Here is a 14,186-nt window from a genome sequence, read left to right as displayed (position 1 = left end):
GGGGGTGTGGGTGTGGGGGGGGGGGGGGGGGGGGGGGGGGGGGGGGGGGGCACAGTCCTTGGACCCACAATGGTCATGGACCAGGAGCAACAGAGAGAGGGTGCGTTGGGGGGAGAAGGTGACTTGCCCTTCAGGTGACAACGTAGTGATAAGGAAAGGCTGGACATCCTTGGCTTTGTGGGCTCCCTCCTCTGGGCCCTTTCTGTCTCACCCCACCTCCCTCCTTTCTACCCAGCTTCCCCCGGTGCCCACGGCCAAGGCCCCACGCCCTTTGAGTGGCCTGGAGGCAGGGGAGGGACGTGGCCTACGAGCTTAGCCACCAGCTACTCGATTTCACAGAATGCACTCACTGGGCGTCACGACACAGGCTTCCCCCTTTCCGGGAATCTGCCTCCTGCCAGCTTCCTCTGCTGTGACGTCACTTTTCTCGTGATCTGCCCAATCATTTCCCCTTCCCTCCCGCTGATGGGAGAGGCAGATGGGCCGGCTCCTTGGGCCCCTGCTGGGGCCTCCTCTGGCCTGTCCCAGGTACGGGTGGCCCTCCTAATCCTCTGAGCCGCTACGTGCAGCCACAGAGGCTGGTCAGACAGCACCTGTCCCCGATGTGGGTGCTGGCGAGGAGGTAGTGTCCAGCCCCAGCCGCCGCCCGCAGTGAGCTCACAGCCCAATGGCGTCAGCAGCTTGCTTTCAGAGAAGTCATTTTCTCCTGTATTCCTTAAAACATCCCGCAAGGGAGATATTATCGCCCCCGTTTACAGACACGAAAACAGAAGCTTGCTGAGGTTAATGTGCCCGAGGTCACACAGCTGATCCACGTGGCAAAGCTGGCCTCCAACTCGGCTGTGCGGCTCGAGGTCCAGCGCTCTGGCCACCACATCAGACGCTGCTATTCTCCCTTCTTGAGTGCTTGCGTTTTCTGTGCTCCTTCCCATGCAATCTGTCCTTAGGGAAGGGAATGTATGCATGCATGCATGCATCCATCCATCCACCCACACACCCACCCTTCCTTCCTTCCATCCACTCACCCATCCATCGATCCAATCTTTCTTGAATTCCTCCCTGTGTGGAGTTGCTGATGTGTAAGAAGGTTGAGGTCTGGGTGAGGCGAGAAGGAAAAATCCCAGTCCAGGGAGGTGAGAAAGCAAGCTGGCCACTGTGCACACCTGTGGCCAGACCCCCACACTTTGTAGCTGAGAGGTGGGTCCCGCAGCCTTTAGACTCCTGGTGCACTCTTGAAGAGGGCTGGTGGGGGAGGAGGTGGCGCTTGGACGGGGAGGAATTAGAGAGCTGGACAAGGCATGCCCGCCCCCAGAAGGCTCTGGAACAGGATCCAGAAATGCAGAGGTGCACAGGGGCCCAGCTGGTGTGTAGTTTCGTGAGGCAGGGGCGTGGGGGATAGTGGCGGAGAGGCGAGCCCCACACATGCTCTGCCTAATTCAGGTGGCCTCTGATCATTTCCAGCCAGTGTTCCTGGGGCTTACTTTTCAGAAGAAGCATCTAGATTATTATGTGAAATTAGCGGCTGACTGAACTTGGAAAAAAGATTACTTTTAACATTGCATCGACTTAACAGACCATCTTTAATTTGAGTGCTTCAGCCCAAGTCTCTAGATTGCAGCCTCTGCCTTGAATTCTTATGGAGAGACTTGCCCCAGGAATGCTGTCACCAGGCCCTGCCCCAGGCCTCCAGGGCGAGACCCAGGTGCTGCCTGGGCAGGTTCGGGGGACACCAGGCTGAGGCACCGGCTGATTCTGGAATTCCTTCTCTCAGCAGCCAGCAGACAAAATGTCCGGTCAGCAAGCACACGAGAGCCTCTGGCCAAAGCTCAGGGTGACCATGCAGCCCTCAGATTCTTCTAGACTGAAATGTTCCGCTCCTCTCCAACCTGGCTCTGGTTCCTTTCCTGTCTCTCCACAGGCTCTCCCTGACTGTGGGGACAGTGCCCCACGCCCCTGAACCTTAAACACATTCAGGGTTGTGCTTCAACACACTTCCCCCGGCCCCATATTTCCCACCTCCTACCTCCCCTGCCTGCTCCTCAGGGAAAATCTCCAGGGATAATAATCCATGATAACATTTATTTGTCCACTTTAAAAACAGCCGACGGACAGGACAGCCAACCAGCCAAAACCTGCTCTGCCTCCTTAGTTTTAAAAGGACGAGAAGGGCCAGGACTGCTCAAAAGCGCCCCCTAGTGGCGTCTCTGCCCTATCTTGTCCCCCTTGGGCTGGAGAAGCCCTGGTGTAGAGCAAAGCTTCTCCAAATTTCCCACCTTTACACTCTTTAAAATTATTGAGCCCCCCAAAGCGTCCTTATGCAGGTCATATTATCTATATTTTAAGCATTAGAAATTAAAGCTACGAAAATTTGAAAAAACATTTACCAATTCACTTAAAATTATGAGCCTGTCACATTTGAACCTAAATAACATATTTTATAAAACATGAAGTATAGGGGCGCCTGAGTGGCTCACTCGGTTAAGCGTCTGACTTCGGCTCAGGTCATGATCTCACGGTTCATGAGTTCGAGCCCTGTGTCGGGCTCTGTTCTGACAGCTCGGAGGCTGGAGCCTGCTTCGGATTCTGTGTCTCCCTCTCTCTCTGCCCTTCCCCCACTCACACTCTGTCTCTCTCTCAAAAATAAACATAAAAAAAACCATGAATTATATTTTCCCAAACCAAAAACAGTTGGTGAGAAAAATATCATCATTTAGCATTTTTGCAACTTTTAAGCTGGGTTAATAAACCAGAACTGGATATGCACATCTGCTTCCACATTCAATCGGCTACCATTATCAATAACATGTCGCATAGTCCCTGGAAAATTACACCGTATCCTTGTGAGAGAAGGAGAGTGAAAAAGGCAGATAATATCCGTGCATTATTATGAACATAATTTTTACTTTGGACCCCCAGGGTCCCCAGACCACACTTTGAGAACTGCTTGTTGGTCTGGAAGCAAGGATGGGATTCACCAAAAAGCAGAAGGAAGCCANCAACAGCCAGGGTGCCTATCTCCCCCAGAGCGGGCTGAGCACGTCCAGCTACGTCCTGAACAGCCTGGATTCTGGCTCACGTGGGCGATTTCCTTCATGAGCCTCATCTGGAAAATGGGCCAAGAACAATTCTTATCTCACAAGATGGAGTTGTTGCAAGAAAATCGAAATCTCTGTGCAATGAGGCCTTTGGTGTTGCTGTCGATGTGGGAGGGGCCAGACACCCCCAAATCTTCCTCGGTTGTTTACCGATGAACTCATTGATTAATTCATTGAACGATGAAGTGCTTGGGTTATTCCTGAAGTTCCGGGGAGGTACCTGGTGTCTGGAAATTAGGTGATCTGCTCTGCGGGCTATTGCCTCTGCTGTGGGATATTCCCATCATGCTTTGGGGCATTCCCGCCTGGTCTCTTGACTTGCTCCTGTCTTCTCTGCTGGGGGGCACTTTCCCTTCTGTCTGCATATTTTTGGACCTGTGTTCTGGGTGTGTTTCCTGCGTCTGTAAAGGCATTCCTATTTGCTCTGTGAGGGTGCTCCCTTCCCTGTGGGAGGCATTGCTGTGAAGGGAGGGAGCCCCAGGCTGCTGTCGGGTTAGCGACTCGTCACTCTGGGGGTGGGTTGCACCCACTTGGTGAAAGCGTGCCCACGTGCTCTGGGAGGCAAGGTGCACCCAGGCATGGTGTGACATGAGCCCAGGGCCTCCATCCCTGGAGATGGGAAGATTCCTCCCTGCTCTCCAGGAAGAACTCCTCCCACCAGCTCTGTGGGGACGAGCACATCATCCTGGGGTGGGGGAGTCCAGGAGGGATGGGGGACAGAGAAGGTGATGGCCATCAGCACTGCGCTGTTGAACTGGTCCCGGGAGCAGGGCTGGTGCCTCCTCGGGTCCAGAGAGAGTCACAGGGGTCCGGAGGCTTCTCGGTGGGCAGAACGGTGCCCGAACTTGGCCACATGGCTGCCTTCTCCCCACACCGAGCACAAGGGGAGCGTCCTCTCCTGTCTACACAGAGTAGACCAGTCACGAACTCTTGTCTCTACAGACACCCCGAAGTTTTGTCAGATTGGAGTCAACAGAGGCGATCGTTTCCCTGCTTTTCTAAAGGCAGGAAAGTGCAGCTTGGGGAAGGACGCTGACTTGCTTAGAAGTCAGGCTTCGAATTTTATCCTGCAGGAAATGGGGAGCCACGGAAGGGTTTTGAGCTGGGTTGGGGGGAATGACACAGGCTGACTTCTAGAAGAGGACTGTGGGGGCGAGCGCTCACCCAAGGGAGAAATTGAGACAGACACAGTGAGGGTGAGGGTGCAGCTCCCCCTTCCTCTCCGGCTGCTCTGCCCTGGCCCTGTCTGTGTGCGGGGACCCAGCTGTCCCCTCCCTCAGGCCGGCCTGCGTGGCCCTGAGTCTGTCTTGGTCACCCCCAGGCTGTGTGGCCTGCGCACTCTGCAGCCTTATGCTGAGAGGATCCCCGTGGTGGCCAGTGCCGGCATCACCGTGAACTTCACATCCCAGATCCCGCTCACCGGGCCCGGCGTGCAGGTGCACTACGGCTTGTACAACCAGTCAGATCGTGAGTACGGGCAGCCTGGAGGGCAGGGTGGGGACCCCATCCCCCGACGCCCTTGCAGCTTCTTCCTGCCTCCCTCCCATCCCCAGAAGCACCAAGAGGCTGGGCCAAAGGACTGTGTGTGTGTGTGTGTGTGTGTGTGTGTGCACGTGCGCGTGTGCCACGTAGGCATGGCTGTCACCTGTGTTCACTAGGCACACACACGCGCACACACCCGTGCGTGCATTGTGTATATGTGCCTGGCCACGTATGTCCACACGCACCGTGTATACAGGTGTGTGTCCACGTGGGCACACGCGTGAGCGCACCAGTGCAGCGTGTCTGTCTGCAAGAGCCTGCACGGTCACGTGTGTCCTGACGGCGCCCTCCCCGTCCAGCCTGCCCTGGAGAGTCCCTCTGCTCTGTGAACGGACTATGTGTGCCGGCCTGCGATGGGGTCAAGGACTGCCCCAACGGCCTGGACGAGAGAAACTGCGGTGAGCGGCCCACCTGCCATCACACCCCTCCTCTCTTCTCTGTGCTGAGCGGAGCCCCCTTTTTCTAAGCCCCGCGCAGTTCCCCTTATCCGTATCCGGGACGTGGGCTCCCTCGCTGTGCTAGATGGCAAAATGGAAGCAGAGAGTGGGAAAGCGGGCTCCCCAGGACCACCGCTTGGGGGCAGTAGCAGGGAGCAGGTGGGACCTCAGGTCTCCTGACTCCCGGCTCAGGGCTTCTCTCCACCAGGTCATGGCCCCCTGCCGGCTGGCCAAGAAGGAACAGAGTGGATGGAGGACCAGGGAGGGGGAAGGCTGTCATGCGGGGACAGGCGAGGCGAGGGCGGCCAAGGGGAGAATCCTGCATCTCCCTCCCTCGCGTGGGGTCTTCACTCCTCTGCTCAGGAGTTCAGACTGCAGCTGTCATCTTCCTGGAGTTATGGTCACCACTGCCTGGCCCTGGTGGTCTGCAAGCAGGACTCCCTTGGAATAATGCCTCTCCCTCTGAGTTCTGGCTTCTGGCCCCCAGATTCACCATCAAGGGCAGCCTTTCCTTGTCTGACCTCCCCAGATCTCCTCCAACCCCCTCCCATCCAAGCTTTACCTACTTGGGGAGAGAAGCAGGAGGGAAGGGAGATATGCTGGGGAAGGTGCCTCATATTTGGACCCAGAGCATCTGGCTCAGCCACATGACCTTGGTCGAGTCGCTTCATTTCTGTTTCCACTGATGAAATGGGGTACCTCACAGGGATGCTGTGAAACTCGGGAGTAACGCAGCTAAGAAAGAGATCTGGGATCACGACCTGCAGTATAACGCACATTCTACAGGCAGAACAGGGTCCCAGCCCGGCTTCTCGGGCTTCTGCTCACCTCCTCCCCTGTGTGTCCCCACGCAGTCTGCAGAGCCACATTCCAGTGCCAAGAAGACAGCACGTGCATCTCCCTGTCCAGGGTCTGTGACCGGCAGCCTGACTGTCTCAACGGGAGTGACGAAGGGCAGTGCCAGGAAGGTAGGGTGGGGTGTGGCCAGCTATCTGGAGGGAAACCAAATAATGGGCTCGGCCAGACAGCCCCATCCTTCAGCATCCTTCTTCAGCCAGGGTTTCCCGCACTCTTGTCTAAACACTTACCAACCCATCTGTATGTTCTCTTATATGTCCGTTCAAGTGTCCATCCATCCGTCCATCCATCCATCCACCCACCCATCCACCCATCCACCCATCCACCCATCCATCCATCCAACCATCCACCCATCCATCCATCCATCCATCCACCCACCCAACCATCCATCCACCCATCCACCCATCCAACCATCCGCCCACCCGTCCACCCGTCCACCCGTCCATCCAACCATCCATCCATCCATCCATCCAACCATCCATCCATCCATCCATCCATCCATCCATCCATCCATCCATCCAACCATCCATCCATCCATCCATCCACCCATCCAACCATCCGCCCATCCGTCCATCCGTCCAGCCATCCACCCGTCCATCCGTCCATCCGTCCACCCATCCATCCATCCATCCAATCATCCATCCACCCATCCAACCATCCAACTACCCATCCACCCATCCACCTGTCCGTCCATCCATCCATCCATCCACCCATCCATCCATCCATCTGTCCAACCACCTATCTGTCCATTGATCCATACATCCACTCATTCATCCATCCATCCACCCATCCAACCACCTGGCTCCCAATCCACTGAACCATCAATCAACTCATTTACGAGTTCACTTAACTACCTGTGTGTCCATCATTCCATCCTCTATCCATGTACCTATGAATGCATGTATGCATGCATCCCATCCACTGATCTCTCTAACTACCTGTTTGTCTATTGTCTTACGTCCACTCATTAATCCATCCTAGTTGTTAGTCAGTCTCCCTCCTGGACCACTATCAACTCACCCATTTGTTGGTCTGCCGAGTCTCCTGTCTGTATTCATTGTTTATCCATCCATCTATCCATCCATCCATCCATCCATCCATCCATCCAACCAGCCAACCAACACCTGCAGACAACCCAGTGATGGGTGAGGCAGAGTAAGGGAGTGGGAATAAAAGATCCCAGAGAGGTGGCCCCTGCCCTCTGGAATGATCCATTGGTAGGAAGACATGATGGGTGACTGCCTCTGGCCCCACACCTTCTGGACATCACATCCATGTGCATGGGAAGACTGGAGTGCAGGAGGAGATCAGGCAGGGAAAGCTTCCTAGAGGAGGTGGCCTTTAAAAATGGCCTTGAAGAGAGGTAACACTGAAAGAAGCTGGAGGAAAGGAGAGCTGGCCAAGGTCAGGTGGTGGCACAGAAAGTTCTTCACGGCGAAGACAGGGGAGGGGGGAGCAGATGGGCAGCTAGATGGGGCTGGAGGCTGGAGCCAGGGTAGGTGGGGAGCCTTAGGAAGCCTGGAGAGGCACAGCCCAGCTCTTGGAAGTCTAGTCTGAAAGTGGAGGCACAAGTGCACCTGGGTGGCATGGCAACCTCAGGAGTCACAGTCTGTGGAGGAGACACAGCCTTGCTCTCGTCTGAAGGGGGTGACAGGTGGGGAAGGGATATGGCCTGCCTTTGGGACACCTGCAGGAGCCTCAGTGCGACCGAGGGATCGCTCCCCAGTCTTCCCTGGCCTCTTCCAGGCTCCGTATTCCCTGGGCCTTGTTTCAGAGGCTCCCTTGGGCTCAGGGACCTACTCTGGCGACCAGTCCCCACCCCCTCTCCCGCAGGGGTGCCTTGTGGGACATTCACCTTCCAGTGTACGGACCGCAGCTGTGTGAAGAAGCCCAACCCGCAGTGTGATGGGCTCCCCGACTGCAGGGACGGCTCAGACGAGCAGCACTGCGGTGAGTGTGGCCTGCGCGCTGTCCGTGGCCTTTCGATGGGGCGGGCGGAAGACTCCCGCCACCTGCTGGGCCCTGGAGCCCGGGGAAGAGGGAGGTGCCCACACTGGGAAGCTGAGGGAGAGCTCACGTTGTCTCTTTCTGCCCTGCCCCTGCGCCTGCTCTGGGTCCCGCCTCTCCTTCATTCTTTTTCCTGCCTCTCCCCCCGTCTGCCCTCTGCCGCCCTCTGTGCCTCTCCTTCTCCGGCTCTTACTGTCTGTTTCTCACTGGCTTCCGGCTGCCCCTGCCCACACACCCAGACTGTGGCCTGCAGGGCCCCTCCGGCCGCATAGTGGGCGGTGCCGTGTCTTCCGAGGGCGAGTGGCCCTGGCAGGCCAGCCTCCAGGTTCGGGGCCGGCACATCTGTGGGGGGGCGCTCATCGCTGACCGCTGGGTGATCACGGCCGCCCACTGCTTCCAGGAGGACAGGTGAGTGGGGGGCGCGGGGACCCAGACCACAAGAGATGGGGTAGGGAGGGCCACGGTGGGGAGGGACACCGGGGTCCGAGACCCAGGCAGGAAGGAAGGGTGGTGGGAAGCCCACCAGACTAGCTGTCCTGACGCTTGGGCTCAGTCCTGGCTCTGCCGCGAACCTAGTCTGTGCCCCTGGAAAGGATGCTCAGCCTCTCCGCTCTATGTGCTGTGTCTTGATTTAAGTTGGGTCAGCGATTCACTCGCTATTCACCCATTCATTCATTTACTCATCCATTCAGAAATATTTCTTGCGCTCCTGCTAGGGGGCTGTGCCAGAAACTAGGGGTACGGTAGAGAACCTAAGTGCCAGGACTGGCCATAGGCCATGACCTCCCTCTACCAGATTGCCCGTGACCTGGTGAGTGGGGCCCAAGAGCCAAGGAGGGACATGCCACCCAGCCCCACAGACGTCTTCTCCATCTTCACGGTGGGCTGACAACACCTCCTCCCCACCCCCACCCCTATCTCCCAGGCACCCCTACCCCCAGCCCCCAGGACAGCCAGCCCTGGACGCCCCTCCCACACCTCCTCTTCAGTTCTGGGTCTACACAGTCCCCAGACAAAGGCCACCAGCCGCCAGGGCACCCCACCCCCTGCCCCTTACATCCAGAGCCAGAGAGCAAGCCCCCTCGGGGGGCCAGGCCCACACTCGGATGCTGACCTGATATCCGGGGGTCTTCACGAGCCGTCTCTGCCGATTGCTCCACGCTCCATGCCCACCCCCTCCCAGTGAGCACTAGGCAGGTCTCAGGGAGCTCACAGCAGCCCCATCGGTAAAGCGCAGGGATAAAAAGGAGAGAAATATTTGTCACTGCCTGGCACGTGCTAACTTTTTACATACACAGTCTCACTGAATCCCCCCAGTAACGTAGTAGAAGATGCTATTCCTATTTCACAGACAGGAGACTAGGTCTAAGGAGGCACGCATACATCGAGGGAGGGATGAAGCTGGGGCTGGAACCCGGGCAGGCGGCGCCAGCACCCCACGCTGTACCGCCGGGGAAGGGAGGGTGTGGCGGTTGGCTGCCCGCGTGGGGAAGCCGCACGTCCTAAGGATCTGGGACGGGAGTGTCAGCGGCTGATCGAGGACCCCCTCCCCAACCCCAGCATGGCCTCCCCGGCGCTGTGGACGGTGTTCCTGGGCAAGGTGTGGCAGAGCTCGCGCTGGCCGGGCGAGGTGTCCTTCAAGGTGAGCCGCCTCCTCCTGCACCCTTACCACGAGGAGGACAGCCACGACTACGACGTGGCCCTGCTGCAGCTCGACCACCCGGTGGTGCGCTCGGCCGCCGTGCGCCCCGTCTGCCTGCCTGCGCGCTCCCACTTCTTCGAGCCCGGCCTGCACTGCTGGATCACGGGCTGGGGCGCCCTGCGCGAGGGCGGTGAGTCGGCTGCGGGGCGGGGAGGGGGCAGGTCTAGGGAGATGGGGTGCGGCCATGGCTGGGCCGGAGGGGCGGGGCAAAGGGCCCCAGGGCTCCACCCCGGAGGCCCCCTGTGGGCTGCGTGTCACAGAAGTGGGTGTCTCCTGCCTTCCTGGCCCTTCCCTCCTTGCAGAAAGTATTTAAAAGGAAAGAAGGTCGCGGGATGTTCCCTTGGGGGAAATGGATGAGGTGACGGGGCAAAATAGGAACTCCGCAGCCCCCAGGCAAGCTCCGACCTCTGGGCAGAGGGGCGCCTTGGGGGGCTCTGAATTATTAACACTTTCTACATCGAGGTTGGATTTTAGGGAACGTGGTCCCATTTAATCCACCGAATACCCCTCAGGGTGGGTATTAGGGTCCGTTTTACCGATGGGGAAACTGAAGCACAGAGACAGTTTAGCAGTCGCATAAAGTCACACAGCCAGAGAAGGTGGGAACCTAGGACCGGCTGACCCCAGCGCCCCTCCTGTTCCTGCTACTGCCTCTCAGAAGCCGGGGGCTTCTCCCCTTCCCACCTAGACTGACCTTCCCTAGAGGCCCCTTCTGTGAATGCAGGCCTGGGCTGGCATAACTGCGGCCATGCCCAGCACCTCTTAAAGGTGGTGGCTTTAAAGATGGGGTACACGATTTCCAACCTGGAGGCAAGCAGGACTGTGCGGATAATTTCAAGATGGGGAAACTGAGGCTCGGGTGCAAAGTGACTCGATCGAGGCAATGATGGAGAATAGTAAAGCAAGGATTGGTTCGTTTGCTCATTCATTCATTCATTTATCCAAGGGCACATTTATGAGCACCTACTATATGCCAGATATTGAGTTGGGCAAAGGAACTATACAGATGAGGACATTTTTGGGGGAGACAGTGCTGAGAGCTGACATGGGTGGGGAGGCACACACAGAGGCCAGCCCAGAGCAGATGCCTAGCCAGGCACGGTCTGGGAGGCTTCCAGAGGAGGGGACATCTAAGCAGGGGCTAGGGGGACAGGCTGGCAGTAGCAAAGCGAGGAGAAAGGACAGGAGGCTGCCCAGGGAGCCCTAAGAACGGCCTGTCTCCCCTCCTCCAGAGGCGAGCTGGGGGGGCGGTGGGTCTGGGTAAAGATTGGCAGGAAGGACCGGGGTCTCCTAGGCCACGGTAAGGAGGCTGAGCCGGAGTTCACCTGCCCTGCACTTTAAAACTGTCTGAGGGCTGGTGTGCCCAGGTGGGCAGCCGACTGATCTCACGGTTTGATTCGTGAGTTCAAGCCCCGCATGGAGCTCTGTGCTGACAGCTCGGAGCCTGGAGCCTGTTTCAGATTCTGTGTCTCCCTTTCTTTCTCTCTCTACCCCTCTGGCTCTCAGTGTCTCTCTCTCAAAAAGAAATAAACGTTAAAAAAATTTTTTTGTAAACCCACCTGAGGGCTTCCAGAAAAACACCAATGTCGAGCCCCCCCACCCCCAGCCAAACAGAGTAGCTCTCCTGGTGGGACCGGGCACAGTGCCTCCTGAGGCTCCCTGGGGCTTTGAACCTGAAGCACTTGTGGAAAAGAGTGGGCTGGGCAGCGGGGCGACACTGATAACTTTCAGGGACAGATTGTAGGGGTCAGGTGTGTGCTCTCGAAAGATCCCCCAGGAGTGGTCACAGAGCAGAGCTGGCCAAAAAGCCTCAAGTAGGAGGGGTGGGGGTGGGGATGGTGTCCCCAGGGGCCACGGGGAGCCAGAGCAGAGTGATGGTGAGGCGGAGGGGTAGGGGGTGAGCAGAGCAGAGATGAAGGGGGAGGGGCAGGTGCTCCTGAGATGCAAAGGGAATAGCAGAGGGAAAAGTCAGATCTCATCTCTGCCTTCCGCCCTTGACCCCACGGGGCAGGCCCCACCAGCAACGGTCTGCAGAAGGTGGACGTGCAGCTGATCCCACAGGACGTGTGCAGCGAGGCCTATCGCTACCAGGTGACGCCCCGCATGCTGTGTGCCGGATACCGGAAGGGCAAGAAGGATGCCTGNGGGGGGGGGAGGTGCTGAGAGGAGGGAGGGAGGGTGGCACTCACATCACCCAGCAGCCTCCCAGCAAGGTGGGGACGGCTGTCCCAATGTTACCGATGAGGAAACTGAGGCTTGGGGAGTGAGGGGTGTGGAGGGACTTGCCCCACGTTGCAGGCCAACCCCCCCCCATCACAAGAGAACTGTGCAGGGAGGTCTAAGGCTTAAGCCCAGTACTGCTCCCTGCCTGCACGAGGGCGCTTTGCCCAAGGGGACACAGTGGCAAAGATTAGGAGCCCAGAAGAGAGAGGCAGAGGTGAGTGGGGCGTGGGGGACACATGTGGATGCTTCCACGACAGCCAGGACCCGAGGAAGAATGGGCACAGCGGCTTTGGGCCCTCTCCAAGTACCAGGCGCAGGGGAAGCAGAGATTTCCAAAGCGGGTGTGACTTTGTTGTCAGCTGGAAAAGTCCCAGCGGGTCAGGACACGCGCGCCTTGACCCTGACGCAGCCCTGTCTCTTCTCTCCCCCTCCCAGGGCGACTCGGGAGGCCCACTCGTGTGTAAGGAGCCCAGTGGCCGCTGGTTCCTGGCGGGGCTGGTCAGCTGGGGGCTGGGCTGTGGCCGGCCCAACTACTTTGGTGTCTACACGCGCATCACAGGTGTGATTGGCTGGATCCAGCAGGTGCTGAGCTGAGGGGCTGCCCTCGGGGGCCCACCTCCCGGACTCAAGTGTCTAGTGCACCCTCTAGGCAGGGGGCCAAGTACTCTGGGGGCGGCGGGGCCCCGTGGAGGCAGGAGGTAGTGTCCCCGCTGACCTGTTCCCTGACACCTGCCCTGGGGAGGGGAACAGGAGGAGGAGGGGGGGCCATCAGCCGGTGGTCGACTCCCCCTGCACCCCCAGCCCTGTTGCCTCCAGATTTCCTCTCCTCCTTCCCCTTCCTCCACTGGTGACTTTGGGGGGAAATGGTTCAGCTGCAATCACAGGACTTGCGGGTCCCAGTAGAGGTGGCTGGACTCCCCTCCGCCAACGGAGAGCAAATCCCAGCCTGTAAACTTGAGGGGGCTGTGGGTGGAAGGCACCCTCAAGGAGGGACCCCCGGAGCCCTGGAGACAGCCACCTGGGCCAGCTGCCACCGTAAGCCAAAGGGTGGGGGCGCCCTGGGTCTAGGGTCCTCACCCCACCCCTATCTGTCCCCTGGGCCTCCACTGCTCACTCTCACCTGGAAGTGAGCTCCCCTGCCCCGTGCAATAAAGCCGTTTGATCTGAGGCTCTGCTCGGGGGTTGGCATGGAACCCCGGGGCACTGAGCTCACGCTCTCGATGGAGTGAGACTGTTTCCTGCTCGGTCTGTTCGCCAAGTGGCTATGTCAGTGGGGGCAGGGGCGACCTCTGGAGCAGCTTGTCCAGGTCCCAGGATCAACCCCAGGAAGGCAGTGGTGTGGGACCCTCAGATCAGAGTGGAGGATGGGACAAGTGATGGGCTCCTTCTGGAAGCGTGGGAGGAAACTGAGGCAGAGAGGAGCAGAGCCTCCCCCACGATTACACCTGCGGTCGGGAGTGAAGCCTGGGGTGGAAGCCCTATGTCCTGGTTCCCAGTCCTCCACTTCTCCAGCACAGCAGCCCCTTCACATTCTTGGAATCATTTTACTCGGCAAGCACCTCAGTCTCCTGCTACGAGCCAACTGCTGCCCTGGGGCCCCAGAGACGCAGACCTCAGCTCCGGATCCCAGGAGGGCTGGGGACAGCGACCCAGCATGATGGGGCTCTGGGGCAGCCTAGAACTCGGGAAGTCAGGGAAGGCTGCCTGGAGGACATAAGACTTGAGTTGTGGCCCAAAGATGGCCAAGGTGGGGAAGGGCATCCCAGACAGGGGAAGGGCATGTGCAAAGGTACAGGGTCGCACAAGAACAGGCCATGTGGGTGAGCTGATCTAAGTTACACAGAGGTTGTGTGGAAAGGAATGAAAAGGAGGGGAGCAAACTCAGAACAGTTGACACAGAGTTTGGAGCTGAGCTTGGGACTTGACCTTGGGTGCTCTGGGAAGCCACACAATAAGGCTTTGTAAGAGCGGAGTGACACACGAGTGGGTTCGCATTTTAGAGCGGACGGCAAGCAGCAGTGTGGAGGGCATGGGAGGCAGGGAGGCCATGAGGAGGCCACCGCAGGACTCCGGGAGGGAAAGAATGGGATCTAATGAGCGGGGCAGCAAGGATGGACTTGAAGGACACTCAGTGACCTCCAGGTGCCTCAGTGGATTGGGGTTGGGTGACAGAGTCACCCAGGACCATTCCAAGGGATGTGTTCTGATCTCCTGGGCCAGCGGAGGACCTGCTGCCTGGCCTGGGACACCTGGCTGAGGGCGGGAAGGCTCTGAGAAGGTGCCAGAACTTGGGATACCTCTAGGAGGGAGGTGTACAGGAGG

General features: G+C 58.4%; 1 protein-coding gene and 1 long non-coding RNA gene across 3 annotated transcripts in view; one reads left to right on the top strand and one right to left on the bottom strand.

The window, feature by feature from the left end:
• TMPRSS6 (transmembrane serine protease 6) overlaps window positions 1-13,085 on the top strand; it is a 31,497-nt gene extending 18,412 nt beyond the window's left edge. The window contains exons 10-17 of the mRNA XM_077762067.1: window positions 4,417-4,562; window positions 4,937-5,035; window positions 5,929-6,042; window positions 7,766-7,882; window positions 8,179-8,347; window positions 9,500-9,771; window positions 11,653-11,785; window positions 12,296-13,085. Coding sequence (XP_077618193.1) covers window positions 4,417-4,562; window positions 4,937-5,035; window positions 5,929-6,042; window positions 7,766-7,882; window positions 8,179-8,347; window positions 9,500-9,771; window positions 11,653-11,785; window positions 12,296-12,458 — 1,213 coding nt within the window. The 3' untranslated portion in view covers window positions 12,459-13,085. The remainder of the gene's footprint in view (window positions 1-4,416; window positions 4,563-4,936; window positions 5,036-5,928; window positions 6,043-7,765; window positions 7,883-8,178; window positions 8,348-9,499; window positions 9,772-11,652; window positions 11,786-12,295) is intronic.
• Window positions 3,003-9,492, bottom strand: LOC144229949 (uncharacterized). Of its 2 annotated transcripts, none has more exons than XR_013334664.1 (3): window positions 9,054-9,492; window positions 5,903-6,066; window positions 3,003-3,997 (listed from the first exon to the last, which is right to left on the bottom strand). It is a non-coding gene; the product is annotated as an uncharacterized LOC144229949 (long non-coding RNA). The 2 variants fall into 2 exon arrangements; XR_013334663.1 differs by lacking the exon at window positions 9,054-9,492 and adding an exon at window positions 7,788-7,876.
• Window positions 13,086-14,186: the final 1,101 nt, after the last annotated feature.

This window comes from Crocuta crocuta, unplaced genomic scaffold (genome assembly GCF_008692635.1).
Source record: "Crocuta crocuta isolate KB4526 unplaced genomic scaffold, BGI_CrCroc_1.0 scaffold193, whole genome shotgun sequence".
Lineage (NCBI taxonomy): Eukaryota > Metazoa > Chordata > Mammalia > Carnivora > Hyaenidae > Crocuta > Crocuta crocuta.
The sequence above is the reverse complement of the archived record's forward strand: the minus strand, read 5'-3'. Positions and strand labels throughout refer to the sequence as shown.